The 14,830-nt window shown below is 40.1% G+C and overlaps 1 protein-coding gene across 2 annotated transcripts; it reads left to right on the forward strand.

Annotated features, from left to right (window-relative positions):
* Positions 1–1,091: 1,091 nt before the first annotated feature.
* LOC113249845 (THUMP domain-containing protein 1) lies at positions 1,092–14,688 on the forward strand. 2 transcript variants are annotated; one of them, XM_026491295.4, is made up of 4 exons: positions 1,092–6,661; positions 8,548–8,722; positions 9,693–9,941; positions 10,698–14,688. In XM_026491295.4, the coding sequence occupies exons 1-4, from the start codon at positions 6,431–6,433 to the stop codon at positions 11,117–11,119; spliced, it is 1,077 nt and encodes a 358-aa protein (XP_026347080.2). In that variant the 5' UTR covers positions 1,092–6,430; the 3' UTR covers positions 11,120–14,688. The 2 variants fall into 2 exon arrangements, with proteins under 2 accessions (XP_026347080.2, XP_048080615.1); XM_048224658.2 differs by having other exon boundaries at positions 6,327–6,661; positions 9,786–9,941.
* Positions 14,689–14,830: the final 142 nt, after the last annotated feature.

Below are 14,830 nucleotides of genomic sequence, written 5' to 3' on the forward strand. Positions count from 1 at the left end.
TAGATACTCTGTTGTTGGGGTAAGGAGAAAAGACTAGGGCAAGAGGATTTATCATGCTGGCTGTGACTTTAATCCTTTGTTGGGTCTACCTGTTCAAGCCCAGGTACCTCCTAGGAGTCTACTTGACACACAAAGTACTCACACATCTTTAGAACACCGTGTGTTGGGCTGCAGGCCTCTCCTCTGTTGTCTCTCCACCCCATCTTTCTCTCTGTGCTCTGCCATGTGTCTCTATTTCTCTTTCTGGCTCATTTCAACACTTGTCCAGGCAGAAGGGGACATTGTCCCAGGAATGTGATGCCAACGTCTTCTTCTAGGCACCTGTAACCCTTATGAGGGATTCCCTTAGTGTCCTTCTCAGCAAAGGGTGTGAAAGTACTCTCTGCTCTCCCATTACCACGCTTCTGATGTAGGTCCCAAAGCAGAGTGGTGTCAGGTTTGCAGGACCAGTTGAGCCACATTTTCACAAACCAGGTAGAGTTACCTAACTTAGTCTTTTTTGATAGTTCTCTCTTTAGAATGGAAAGGGCAGTGCCTTAATGCCTCTTAATCCTTAGCTTTGGGCTTTAGTTGAGAAATATGAAGAAACACCTGAAGTCTTACTAAGCATCATTTTTATATACATGTAGGATTAAAACATATATATGTTAGTGTATATGTTATGTGTATACTCACATATGGATGTGTGTATTCCCTTTTAAAACATGAATCGGCTTACAGTACGCATACCTTACTGTTTTCCCCTTCATTTTCCAGTGTATCTTATAGATTTTTCCATATTAGCACATTTAGATAAAATAAGGCTTCTCTTGGGTACTGGAAATTAATAAGGGATGGCTGGAGACCCTTCCAAGCAAACTGAGCAACACAAAAAGCCTGGGTCTTCACCTCAACTCTTGTTTGATTATAAATTAACCTCACCAAACCTCCCAATTACCAACAGTCACAACAAAACAGCAGTAGCTGACATTTATTGAATATTTCTATGTGTGATTAGTATGAATTATTTTATTCAATACTCACAATGGCCTATAAAATATATATTATAGTTATTTCCATTTTACAGATGAGGAATATGAGGTTAGAACAGTTAATTTGCCCAAGGTCATAGAGCTAGAAAGTGGTAGAGTCAGTATTTAAACACAAGACTGTCTTGAGACCTAGGAAAGTGGTAGAGTTCGTATTTAAACACAAGACTATCTGACTCTCTTGGGGCACTTGGGTGGCTCAGTCAGTTAAGTGTCTGCCTTCAGCTCAGTTCATGATCCCAGGATCCTGGGATCAGAGCCCCAAGTCGGGCTCCCTGCTCAGTGGGGAGTCTGCTTCTTCTTCCCTGCTCTCTCTCTCTCAAATGAAAAAAACCAACTCTCTGATTCTCAATGTATATTCTTAATCAATTTGTCTCTGTTCATCTGTACACTGAATGCTGTATTCTCATTGACTTCCCTTCAAGTTTTAATTTAAATATAAATGATTCAGCCTGACCACTCATGTAGATTCTTATTTAGGTCTCATCTGTGCTGAAAGATCCTCTAAACCTCAGTCACCCTGAACTCTTAAACGTGTACTGTACCTACTCTGAAATTTATATTTCTTGCATTTGTACTTTATCCAGTGCTAGGGTTAGGCTTTGGTGGAGTGTGCAGTTCATAGATGATTTCAGTTCCAAATGGATATATTTCTAACTTGTTGAACTGTCCGAAATTCCACCTTTAGGGATCCATTCTAGGAGCACTGACTAAAGTGGAAAGTAAGAGGAGCAGGAGGAGGATCTAGAAGTGGTCAAAGAAGTGGAACTAAATAGTAAAACAATTCAATTTTAACATAGACATAAATTATTTAACCAAATCTCAGAGAAGTAGGAAGGAAGTACCCATGAATCCTCAGGAAAAGTTTTAAGGAGAAAGACTCATGCAGTGTAGGGTATAAAACTGGAAAAGAAAATTGGAGGGAAAGAGATTTATTCACTTTTGCCCTCAAGAACCTATGTCCGTAAAATGCCAAGTTTGCCTTAGAGAAGCATACCTGTCAAAATGAGTCTCCAGCAGTGGTGGGATGAAGCACATTGAGGGACGCTGGGATCAGGAGCTCAGGACACGCAGCAGGGCTGAGCAAAGATGCAGGAGGGAACAAAGAACCAGACCAAATGTGGCTTCCCCACGGATAGACCCAAGTTCACGTGGCTTGAGAGTCAGGCTCCAATCTGGGGCTCAGGCTGTTGGGCATGTTTCGTGTGCAACTTGAGGTGTAATGAAAGTGCATGTGTGGCACAAGTGCTGTGGGCACAGAACCAGTGAAAGGTGTGGGGTGTCATTCAATCAAATGGAAGGCAGGAGCCAGGTGGCAGAGGTAAGGGCATGCAGGTGTTATGTATTTTATCCTATTTCACTTCACACTATATTATTTTTAAAATTTATTTCCCTTCTGGCCTCCTTCCTAGAAGGATTAAATTTTGCTTTCAATAAGTGACACACTGAGATAAGAGATTAGGGGACAAATAATGCATTCAGGGGGTTGGGTTGAGGAATGGATACTAATACCAAAAATACTAGACCTCAGTGAGTCACAACTGAGCCCCAAACCAGCTGTTTTTAAGTTCACATTGACTGAACTGTGACTATGAACTAAGCACTTGTCATGCCTGATCTTAATGAATTCTCCTAGTAACCCAGAAAATGGGTATTTTATTATTACCTTAATTTAAAAAAATTGGGGGGGGCGCCTGGGTGGCTCTGTTGGTTGAGCATCTGACTCTTGGTTTCAGCTCAGGGCATGATCTCAGGCTTGTGAGACTGAGCCCCATGTTGGGCTCTGCAGTCAGCATGGAGTCTGCTGGAGATTCTCTCCCTCTATCCCTTCTCCCTCATAAATAAATACTTTTTTTTTAAGCTAATAAGGAAATTTGACTTAAAACTTGCTTGGAGTCCCACAGCCAGAACATGGCAGAACTGGGGTTTGAACCTGGTTTGGCTTTAGAATTTGGATTCTTGATTAAACACATAATACCAACTCTGAGGGTGGCAGGTGTAGAAAAATCAAGTCAGCAGGTGACCAGGGTTACTGTGTCAAGACATCTATCCCCTGAAAATGCTGGGTAACAAGAGAATAAGGCAGGAAATGCTGGGTGGATAGTGCAGTCAGAACACAAACAAAATCTATGAGTGTTTGCTGTTTGTGTTCAGGACCAGGATGGATTCCGTCCTCAACATACAAGTAGAAACTACATGGCAGTAACTTTTAAGGTTAGGAAGAGAAAGGGAAAGAGAATTTAGAATGTCTTAAACCATTCCTCCATTCCTTCCTTAAACCATTACAAGCCATATCACAGAGCCCTTGGTGCCCAGTGATAGACACCAGACCACTGACCATGACTGGTAACCGAAGGAGGTGAAAGTTCACATGACTAGAAACTTTACACAAATGTGTTTCCAGCATTGTCAGGGAAATCTCTCTCTTAATTCCTAGCTTCTTTTTTAGCTCCTATGGTGGGGCTTTATGTGATCTGGATTTGGTATACTTCCCTTCTTAACAGCATGAGTCTTAACCTTTTTCCTTTACTGAACATTTTTTGGGGTTGAGTTCAAATGTTCAGTAGCATTTTTTGAGTACTTACTATAGACCAGGCACTACGCTAGGCACTGAAGATGAAAAGAAAAATAAGAACGAGTTTCAGTCAGCTCTATGCCTGTAAATACCACCAGCAATGCCAGCATAATGAAACTGTTCTTCATAATCAGCTGAGGACCTCCAGAACTCTATGCTATGAAATTTCCATTCTGAAAAGTAAAGGCTGTGCTGATTATGATTATATAGATGGAAGAAAAAATAAGATGATGACAAGATTTTTGGAAATAGTGGTAGATCCAGGGTTAGAACCAAAGATTAGTGACTATTATTTCAGTGCCCCTGTGCAATTTTAGATTCCCTCTTTTAGAATTTCTTTGAACTCAAATCTGGCAGCAACTCTGTGTCTGAGGAGTAGCTGCAGGTGAGTATGGGGAGCACTTTTGAAGCTACTAAAGTTATGGATAAAAAGACCCCAGAGAAAGCAGTGTGAAACACTTACAGAAGCCAACATTCTTGGTTGTAAGTAATATTGAAACATATTCCGGCACATTTAGGCTAGAAAGGTACTTATTGGAATCCTGTGGGAAGGTGACAGAATTATAGGGAAGGCTGAAGGAACAGGTGCCAAGGATGGCTGGGGGAGCTAGGAGGCTGCAACTAGATCATTGTTCTAGAAAGTCTGGCACTGCCACCACTTCTGGAGTGGCTGCAAAGCTGTTGATACTGGATTTGGGATGCCGCTGCCGTTGGCGGGATGAATTCTGAACAGGCACTGCCTCTTTACCCATTTGCTTCCAATTCTCAGTCCCAGACAGAAGCATCCAGTTGATGAAGCTGTGGTGATGTGCTCACTTTACAGGGTGGGAAGAAGGGATACCTGAGATTTCAAGCTTCCATGATGCAAGGTGGGCCTGCTTTCCACTCAGATTTATCCAAAGATGGATTCTACCTCCTTCTACAGAAGGGGGTTCATTTATTGAGCAAACAAAAACAATAAATGTCAACCATAATGTAGACAAAAACTCAAGAGGAAGTAGTCATAGGTGGTTATTGTATGTGTTCTACCCCAGTCTTCCCCTGTTGGTGACAGAATCTCATTATTTCTCTACCTTCGCCCCTAGAGTAACAGTATTAAATAAAGACATTGGAAAACACTTCCTCAGATTCCATTTCTTATGAAATCGCTTCCATATTTGGCCAGAAGGGGGCACCCTGAAAGGGAGATTAATGTTTTCCATTTGTCCTCTGCAGTGTGGAATAGGGCAGTTAACACCTAGCACTAATCAGGAACAGTAGTATTAATATTAGTAATTTAAGGGAAAGAACCTCAGGAAAGATAAGGTTATACAAAGAATATGTATATACACACACATACATATATATGTATATATACAACTATACACATACATATACATACGTGCTTACATATACATATAATGAAGAAAAAAACCAGTTAACCATCAAGTTCAACATCAGGCTAATTACTTTTCCTCTTTCTAGTATTTTGTTGTTTCACACATAACAATTAAATCTCAGAATGTGAGATTGAAATATCTAGGTCAGCAAAATGCACAGTGTTCCTGCCTTTGCTCACCAAAGCAATACACTGTCAAAGGCAGAACACCAACACAAGGGATTTATAAAGTTCAAGTTGACTTTTAATTGCATGAAATATAAGGAGCTGGATTCCTGACTTTCGGGTATGGGGGATATTATGATGTTAACTATGAAGGGATTGCTTACCTATCCGGACTAATAAGTGCATTCTTAAACATTTTGGGGGACAGATAAGAAGAAAAGAAAATAGCAAGATATATTTCATTGGAGAAAAGAATATGAATACTTACCCTTACTAGTAGCAAAAATTCTTTTATATGTATATGGATTTCTAGACTATTACTTCATATCAGCATTACTTTGTCATGGGAGTCACAAGAATGTCAATTAGAGAGACGCAGGCTCTTTATTCTGACTTTTTTATTCTTTATTTCTGACTTTCTGCTACCATCCACTCCACAACCAAGTGCACTTGGAACCATAATTCACCAAAATGTCACTTGTTATAACATCGGCGTCAAACAAAAGTATGTGAAGAAATTGATACAGACAATATCTTGGGTATGAATGGAAATATATTTTACAAGTTAAAATGTTCCCGTAGTGACAATTTAATGCTAAGAAGTTTGTCCAGGTTTCCCTGTATTTTATATTTCTCATTCTGGTAATCAAGTCTCTGACTTAGGAGTTCCTTATACTTTGTGTCCTTTCTTTGTACCTCTGGGGGGTCCTTCAACAGGAGTACTAAAGTCTATTGATTATGCACATTCCACCAGGAGCAAAAAGTAAGTAGAATAGGTTTGGAAGGCCCCCAGTGACTTCTAAGAAACATTGGCCTAGAAGGACAAGATGTATATGAAGTGTCTTGCTTTGCCAACCTTAGTATTTAATAGGTCCATAACTAGCACATAGGTACTTAATAAACATTAACTGAAGGAATCTGAGAATATGAATGGTAAATGAAACCGTTCTTTACAAGTACTATCTACATCCAGTTGGAGGCCAGCATGTACGTTTACAGAGCGGCTCCACCCAAAGGCCGCTTTCCGAGGAACTCCAGAGAGCACGGGCTGGTGAGCAGTAAGAAGTGCCCGTCAACCGTCGCGAGAGGCGGGCCTCGTACCACATCCCCACAGCCTGCCACCTACCGGCTCTAGGACCCCGCGCAGCACCGGCTGGAACTTGGAGGCGGGACTAGGGGAGGCCGTCGCGCACGCATGACGTAAGCCAGCTCGCGCCGGCAGAGGCGAGGAAGCCGGGAACAGTGGAGAAACACGTTTCTCGCTAGCCTCCGTTCTCACGCGCCATGTCGACCCCCGTCCAGCAGCCTCCTCAGTCTAGCGGCGGAAAGCGCAAAGGCAAAACTCAATATGTGCAGGCCAAGCGGGCTCGGCGCTGCGACGGCGGCGGGCCCCGGCAGCTGGAACCCGGGCTACAGGGTATTCTCATTACCTGCAACATGAACGAGCGCAAGTGCGTGGAGGAGGCCTACAGCCTGCTCAACGAATACGGCGACGACATGTATGGGCCGGAAAAGGTACGCGCCCGGGAGAGTGCAAGCGGCCTTTGAGTAGTGAGGGAATGCTGCAAGGCCGGCTTTCTCGTACGCGTGCGCGCGTTTTGTGGCCGAGCTGGCTAAGGGGTGTGGCCTCGCCTGTGTTGCCGCCTCTTTGCCATATCTGGGTTGCAGACCCCTGCCGGGTCGTGTGCTTGAAAAACTAGGAGCTTTGGGGTTCCCCCCATTAGTAATCATAGTGGTTCCTATTTATAGGTTGATTCTGCGGTCCACGTGTTGTGTTTCTGAAGCTCTCAAACGTTTACTACTAGACTTGTGAAGTAATGTAGACCAGAACACTGAAGCGCAAGTTGGTTAAGTAAACGGTCCAAGTTCGTAAGGGAAACTTAATTTGTCCTCGTAGTTTTTGCCATATCTTACCACGACTTTTACACCATGGTTGTAATGATGTTTGTCCTAAGCAGTGTCTGAAATAGTGGATTTAGTACTAGTGCTAGTTATTTTTCAAATGCGCATGTAAATACACTTTAAAAAATAAAAGCTTTTGTACTCATACCACCTAAAACCTAATTTTCCCATCACAGTTTGGAAATCGTTATAGTCTTGGCTTAGGATCTGGACTAATACATACACAAACACCTCAATGAATTAAAAGGGGGAGGATAATACAGTGAGGATTTGGGTTCAAGTTCCATTATTTACTAGTTTTAGGGCTTGGTCATGGGCGTATTATTTCATTTTGCTGAGCTAAATAAAAAAGAAAAATGATAATGTACTTAATGTTGGCCTAAAAGTTGCATATGTATATAAAATACATACTGGCATAAAGGTTCCGTAAATGTGTATAATTATTAATTAGTGCATGTCTTGCAGACTAATAATGGTGGGGCAGGGAACTGGACAACAAGTGAGTTCCCTGTTAACACTGGTACTTTGATAAAATTCTTTACTGTTTCTGTTCCCTGTTCCTTAGTAGACTAGAGGTAAGGGGTTTTTTATGCCATAACTCTTTGGTCTAGTTGATGTAGTTTTTTAATGTAGGTAAGGTCCAGAGCTGACAGCCAAGAAAGAATTCTTGAGGCGTTCTTGGTGCAAATGGTGGTTTTACTAAAGCAGGGGGACAGGACCTGTGGGCAGGAGTTGCTGCACGGGGGCTGTGAGGGGTGACTGATTATATACTTGGGAGTTGAGGGGAGGTAAGGGAAAAGGGAGGTTTTCAAAAGAGCTTTTGTATGCTAAAGAGGACCTACAAGATTAGAGACCTTGCCTTTATCAAGTTAGGGTTTTTCCCCTCTAGTAAAGCGTTAATAGTAAGACAGTTGGGAGTTTCCTTCTGGAAGTTAAGTTATTGATAAGAATGCTTTTTTTCTGGTAAATCACTCAGACATTTTGTAAACCAAGGGAGACTCATGTCTTGTATTGCGATCTCTGTTAGTTAACCATTTGTTTTTCCTTCCCTTAGCTTTAGGGCAGCCGGGAGTGCCTGAGATTTGTCACACATATCCCACCTGGGTGGGGGCTGGGGTTTGTGGGGTGTCAGCTTGGGCTTTGTCCTCTGTCTGCCTTCTGCTCCCTCATCATAATCTCACCAAAAGGAGATGGTCTTATTAGGCACAAAGATACCTAGTGATGGGATTAAGGTCTGTCTTGAATTAATTCATCTGGTGAGCACATTACCCTGTGTCCCAGAATGTTAAGATGTTTTTGAAAACATTTTCAAATTCTATGTGCCAGTCTGAGGGAACTCCCTTTTTCCTCCACATTTTGTAGGAAGCGATGTGTCAGTTTCTTAATAAAAAGCTTTATTGTCAGTATTGATCCATCTGCCACTGGAGAGTTCACATAGGTAGTTAATTATCCTTTTAACTTGAGCTGTTTTTGCGTTTCTGCTCATCTGTTTCATGCAGTTTATGGACAAAGATCAGCATCCCTCTGGAAGTGAGGGAGAAGATGATGATGTGGAGGCTGCCTTGAAGAAAGAAGTTGGTGACATTAAAGCATCAACAGAGATGAAGCTAAGAAGATTCCAGTCAGTGGAGAGTGGAGCAAATAATGTAGTCTTCATCAGGACACTTGGAATAGGTATGTCTGACTAATAAACCTTAAGATTATTAAGCCTATAATATCTGGACATCTCCTTGCCTCAGAACACTGCCTACAAAATGGCTTGATGGTTATGGTTCAGTTAATCATTTGATTGATCTTTTCCACACTGTTCTAGCACTAGACATACGGAAAGGTAGAATGGGTGGTGAACGTCACATTGGCTTAAGAGTGGAAACCTGGCTTTGCCATTTTCTTTGTAACTTTAGGTGAGACAAGAGTACATACTTTGTTTAAGAGGAGCAGCTGCTCTTCAGTGCCAGCCAATTTGGAATGGCTCCAGCCATCTGGAATGTAGTCCTGTAGGGCTAGATCTTCTGGTTTTTCAAAAGAAGTTGGAAATTTGAAGAAGTTCTAGATTTTTAATGCTGTTAACTAATTTAAAAGTATTGAAAACACTGAGTGGCTCCAAACAGACTTGTAGGTAGTGAGGATGGCTGAAGGACCATTTCATGATCTTGTGTAATTCATGGTTTTGGGGCTTCTCTGAGTTCTGAGATCTAGATTATTGTACAAACTTAACCAGTGGATGAATTAAATCTTTTAAAGTGACTTGCAGGTTTTTTTGTTTTGTAAAAAAGTGTACTGTTTAATGTTACATTTGTAGTTGCTATTGTTATAAGAAAGTAGTATGGTGGTGTTGGACAAATGAGACATCACAAAAATGTTAACTCCAGTGTCTTCATGAACGATTGTTTTTAGTGAAAGCAGTAACAATGCTGAAGAGTTAACATATTAGATATAGTAATAATCATCATAGGCAGTGGAGAAAGTTGGAAAAAATGTTTGATTAGACTTATTAATATTCATTATGGTAATTTCTTCTATACTGTTGATGTGGGTCACTGCCAATGACAATTCATTTTAGAGAGTTTGAAGAGGTTCTAAAATGCCTGAGAGTTTATATTCTTAACTTGTTTGCTTTGTGCTATTTTATTTTTTCCTTTAGAACCTGAGAAATTGGTACATCATATTCTCCAGGATATGTACAAAACCAAAAAGAAGAAGACTCGGGTTATTCTACGTATGTTACCCATTTCAGGCACATGCAAGGCTTTCTTAGAAGATATGAAAAAATATGCAGAAACATTTTTGGAACCCTGGTTTAAAGCTCCAAACAAAGGGACATTTCAGATTGTGTATAAATCTCGAAATAACAGTCACATGAATAGAGAAGAAGTTATCAAAGAATTGGCAGGTATGTTTTTTTTAGTAATTTTACATTAGTATGCAATACTAAATACTGATTCTTGATTTTATGGTTTTTTTGTTTTTTTTTTTTTTTTACAACTTAAGGCTTTTATTTTTGGGTGTAAAAGAAGTATATTAAAATGTCCTTAAAATAGGGGTGCCTCGCTGGCTTAGCAAGCAGAGCATGTGACTCTTGGTCCCAGGGTTGTGAGTTCAAGCCTCACGTTGGGGGCAGAGATTATTTAAAAAAAAAAAAAATCCTTAAAATAATATCAAACCTAACAGATTGTGATATGTTGGATATGAGACTTTCTGGTAGGTAGATATGAAATCTTCCACATCAAGATTGAATTTTCTTTGGTAAAAAAGTACTCTGATTAAATGTCTCAGGATTTCATTTTTATTTATTTATTGAAAGAGTTCACAGAATTTTTTTTAAAGATTTGTTTATTTATTAGTGTGACAGCACGAGCTGGGAGTGGGGGGAGAAGAAGAGGGATTCAAGCAGACTCCCACTGAGCAGAGAGCCCGATATGGGGCTCAGTTCCAGGACCCTGAGATCATGACCTGAGCCAAAGGCAGACACTTAACCAACTGAGCCACCCAGGGGCCCAGAGAATTTGATTGAGGTCCATGTAGAAGAGTAGACTAGTATATATATTGATTTAGAAAGTCCCAAACGGAAAGATGAAAGATTGTATTTGTATCTGTCAAGCTTCATGGCATCCTTCTCCCTCTAAGTGTTTCCCTCTTCTTGTTACAGGAATAGTAGGCAGCCTCAATTCGGAAAATAAAGTGGATCTTACCAATCCACAGTACACAGTGGTAGTAGAAATCATTAAAGCTGTCTGTTGCCTGAGTGTTGTGAAAGATTATATGTTGTTCAGAAAATATAATCTCCAGGAGGTGGTGAAGAGTGCTAAGGACCCATCACAACTTAACCCAAAGCAGCCAGTGCAAGCAGGAAATGGGAAAGAAGCTAAATTGGAATCTGGTGACAAATCAAGTCAACATGACCCAGTAGAAGGAAAAAATAACCAGCAGGTGGTACCAGAAAATAATGAGGAACTGGGGCAGATAAAACCAAGATCTGAGACACAGGTGGTGAATGACGGAGGAGCTAAACCTGAACTTGAAAGTCAAGTCACAGAAAGATCTGAGTCGAATGAAAATGACATCTCATAAGAAAAAAAAATTCATTTGGTGTTGCAGGTGGGTTTCTCAGATGGTGTTCGGTGAGATATTGCTAGGATTCCGTATAAAATTGTGACTAAAAATATATTGTTTTTGACCTTTCTGCACTGCATAATGCTGACCTCACAATAGTGAACAGTGATTGAGCAGCCCCATTAACAGTTCTGTTGGAGATCTTTTCAGCCCCCTGTGCCAGGTACAGTTAGGCCCACATGCATTTGGTTGAGCTAGGAGAAGCTGTGGATAATGATGGACACTTTCGTGGTGGGGAGGGTGGAAGGAAGATAATGTTGGCCTTTCCTTCCTGATTACCTTCCCCAGCCTCCCCTTCTGCGCTGCCATCTGACTTATGGGAGCAAACAAACTCTAAAAGAGAAACACATAGGGACATTTTCATTCTAAGGGAGGAATTTTTATGTGTTGCAACTCAGCTGTCCCTTCCCACTTTGTTGTAAACATTGCAAAAACATAGGTCTTACAGATTTAGAATTGAATTGTTTTTATGAACCTTTCTATTTTTTGCGATTATGTTAGTTATTATGCCAGTTATATTTTACTAACATTTGTTACAAATCTGATGGTCCAGTGCTGCAATTTTTGAAGGCATGGTGTGAGATAGAAGAGGACCATTCTAGACATAGAACTATAGACATTGCTGATAAGGTTAGTGATGAAGAATTAGTCTTCTGAGTTTCTTCAGTATGCCAGTGCAACAAGAGACACAAATTCTTTCTTTATAGTGAAAGCTACTTTTCAGTGGTCTTATATGGACTTAAATCCAAGCTATTTTATTGCATTATATATTGTCGGTGGAATGCAACTTACAAACCTAGCATTTGCTCCAGCAATTGTAACTATAAATCATAACCATTTGATGAGTAAAGATGTTCGTTATTTTAAATGGCATCTGGAATATCAAAACAGTGAAGTTTTGTTTTAAAAATCACATTCAGGGGCACCCTGGCTGGCTTAGTCTGTACAGCATGAGACTGTTGATCTCGGGGTGGTAGGTTCAAGCCCCATGTTGGGTGTAGAGATTACTTAAAAATAAAATCTTAAAAAAATAAAAAATCACATTCAGTGAAAGGTTTAGGAAGCAAATTATTTAGTAACAGCACTTAGAAAAGAAAATTTCACATAGTTGGTAAGAATCTAGTACCAACATAATGTTAAAATGCTAGGGCAAAGGGGCGCCTGGGTGGCACAGCGGTTAAGCGCCTGCCTTCGGCTCAGGGCGTGATCCCGGTGTTCTGGGATCGAGCCCCACATCAGGCTCCTCTGCTGGGAGCCTGCTCTTCCTCTCCCACTCCCCCTGCTTGTGTTCCCTCTCTCGCTGGCTGTCTCTACCTCTGTCAAATAAATAAATAAAATCTTTAAAAAAAAAATGCTAGGGCAAGAAACAGTACGAGAAATTGAAAAGCCTTCACTTTCAGTTTAATAACTTATGCCACCTGATGCTAACGAGGTTTGTGTAATTAACTGAAAAGCAGCAGCTTCTTTGTTTGGGTTGATGCGTTAGCAGTTCACGAATATTTGTCATACTGGAGCCTTGGTAAGATTGGTAAATGATGATGAAATTCAAGAAAGCTTTTTCTGCTGTGAGGAGCCTCTCAAAACAAAGGCAGTATAAATTTATATCTGAAGACTGAAGGTCTGCCATCCGTACTCCTGGTGCTCATCAGTTTTGCTGATTTTGGTAAAAGAAAATCTGATGTTGATGTTACAGCACACCGGTTTCTTCACAGAGAGGTGCTGATATAAAACACTTGGAGATGAAATGGAGAAAGTTCTGGATAATGCTGCAGAAATTGTTAACTTTATTAAAGACCCATTTATACAAGAATGTTTAAAAAAACAAACGAAACAAAACTAAAGTCTGAACAAAGGGCACATAAATCTACATACAGAAATCCAGTGGCTTGTCAGAGGAAGAGTTCTCAACAGGATATTTGAGTTGAAAGGTGAATTGCTAGAGTACACACAAGGAGCTACTAGGCCAGATTTTGCTGAGTGCTTTGGAGATGAAGGATGGCTACAAAAACTAGGCTATTTAGTAGACATTTTTCTTCACATGAACAAATAAAACAAGTTTCTGCAAGGTCCTGGATAAAATATGTTTTCTTGAAAGTGATAAGATTCTCAGATTAAAAAGAAACAGTCTCTTTGGAACTATCACTTTGCCAAACTTTTGAAATGTTTCCACAGCCCTTGGGCTTGAGAATGAAGAAAAGATAGCAACAAGTCTGAAGCCTTTACTAAAACTCTCCATGAAGAACTGCAAAGCCAAATTAAATGGCATTTTCCCTCCTTTTCCTAAAACTGGTGTATGACTGGGTGAGGAACCTCTTCTCTGAATCTCAGCCTGAGATTTTCCCCAGAAGAAAAAGAACTCTGTGAGTCATAGTCTGATAGTTCTGGGTTTCCGTGAAGTAAGAATATCCTTAACTTAGTGCTCACACTCCCATGCAATGAGGGTTCCCTTAATTTGGAAGTTTTTTCAAGGTTTCCTCCAGGGTAAAACAACAGAAAAAAGCTGAAGAGACAGACACCAAAGAGGGCTGCATATTAAGTCCATATTGAGAATAAATATTAAGAGGCTGTGAAAGTCACTTTTGGACATAGGTTTACTAAGTTTTGAAAAGTTCAGTAGTATTATAAATGTTGAGTCTTCCTGCACCAATATCTGTGTTTATTTAATGGCTAGGGAATATGGGAATATATTTTTATCCTCCTAAACTAGTGGTCCAGACTAGAAGGATTTGGGGGAGGGGTAAAGGCTATGGACTGGACCTTGGTAATGCAGATGAGGCTGGAACTTTCTTCTAGATCTTAGGTATTTGAGTGTTGAGGTCATCTTGAAAGGATGATAAGAGCATTTTAAGTGTCATTTGCATGAACAGGGAGGATAGGATTTTGGTGCCTTCATCAGACTTGCTCCAAGACAAAGATACTTTTATTTTGATAGTGCAAGACTCTGGGACTCTGGGAATAAAGTTGGCCATACATACGCTTTTCGAACATTTAACTCTGCAAAACTGGATTCCTTTTGCTTTGTGGAAGCTGCTACTCTACAGAAAGATTTTGATTTAGTAGTTTGTTTTTAATCTTGTGTTTATTCGTATTTGGTAAGACCCGAGTGCAACAAAAGCTATTCTTCCCCAGCTGTGAAGCACTGTGTTCTGTTGGAATCTGCATTCATTCATTGATGTATTTTCAGGTTTCCCAACTTTATTGTCGTTGACATTTGAGCATGTTGTTTTATAAGTGACAAGATTCCAGGGTGGGAATTGAGTGATTTTTTTCTTTTCTTTCCTTTTTTTTTTTTTTTAAAGTTACGTCAGTTAAAAAAGAACTCCAGTGTTGTGGTTTAGTAAACTTGTTTTGCTCTGTGGAGGAAAGTGTGTTAAACTTGGTATCTTGAAACATGTTTATTTAAGGTTAAACATGATTTCTAAATGTTGTTTTTACTTGTATTTTGCTTTTGGTATGGCCAAATATTTAGCTTGTTTTTCATAGTTACTGATATTTTCAGAAAAATCAAAATAAATTTGTTCCCTAAAGATTGGTGTTCTGTGCTTTTTCTTCCTGCCTTTTAGTAAATCTCTGGCTTTATAATAGATATCTCATAAAAGATACTTACATGCCAAATTATGTATCAAAAATCATGTACATTGTCCTAAAAAAGTACAGATATAAAACTTT

Source organism: Ursus arctos, unplaced genomic scaffold (genome assembly GCF_023065955.2).
Source record: "Ursus arctos isolate Adak ecotype North America unplaced genomic scaffold, UrsArc2.0 scaffold_2, whole genome shotgun sequence".
Classification (NCBI taxonomy): Eukaryota; Metazoa; Chordata; class Mammalia; order Carnivora; family Ursidae; genus Ursus; species Ursus arctos.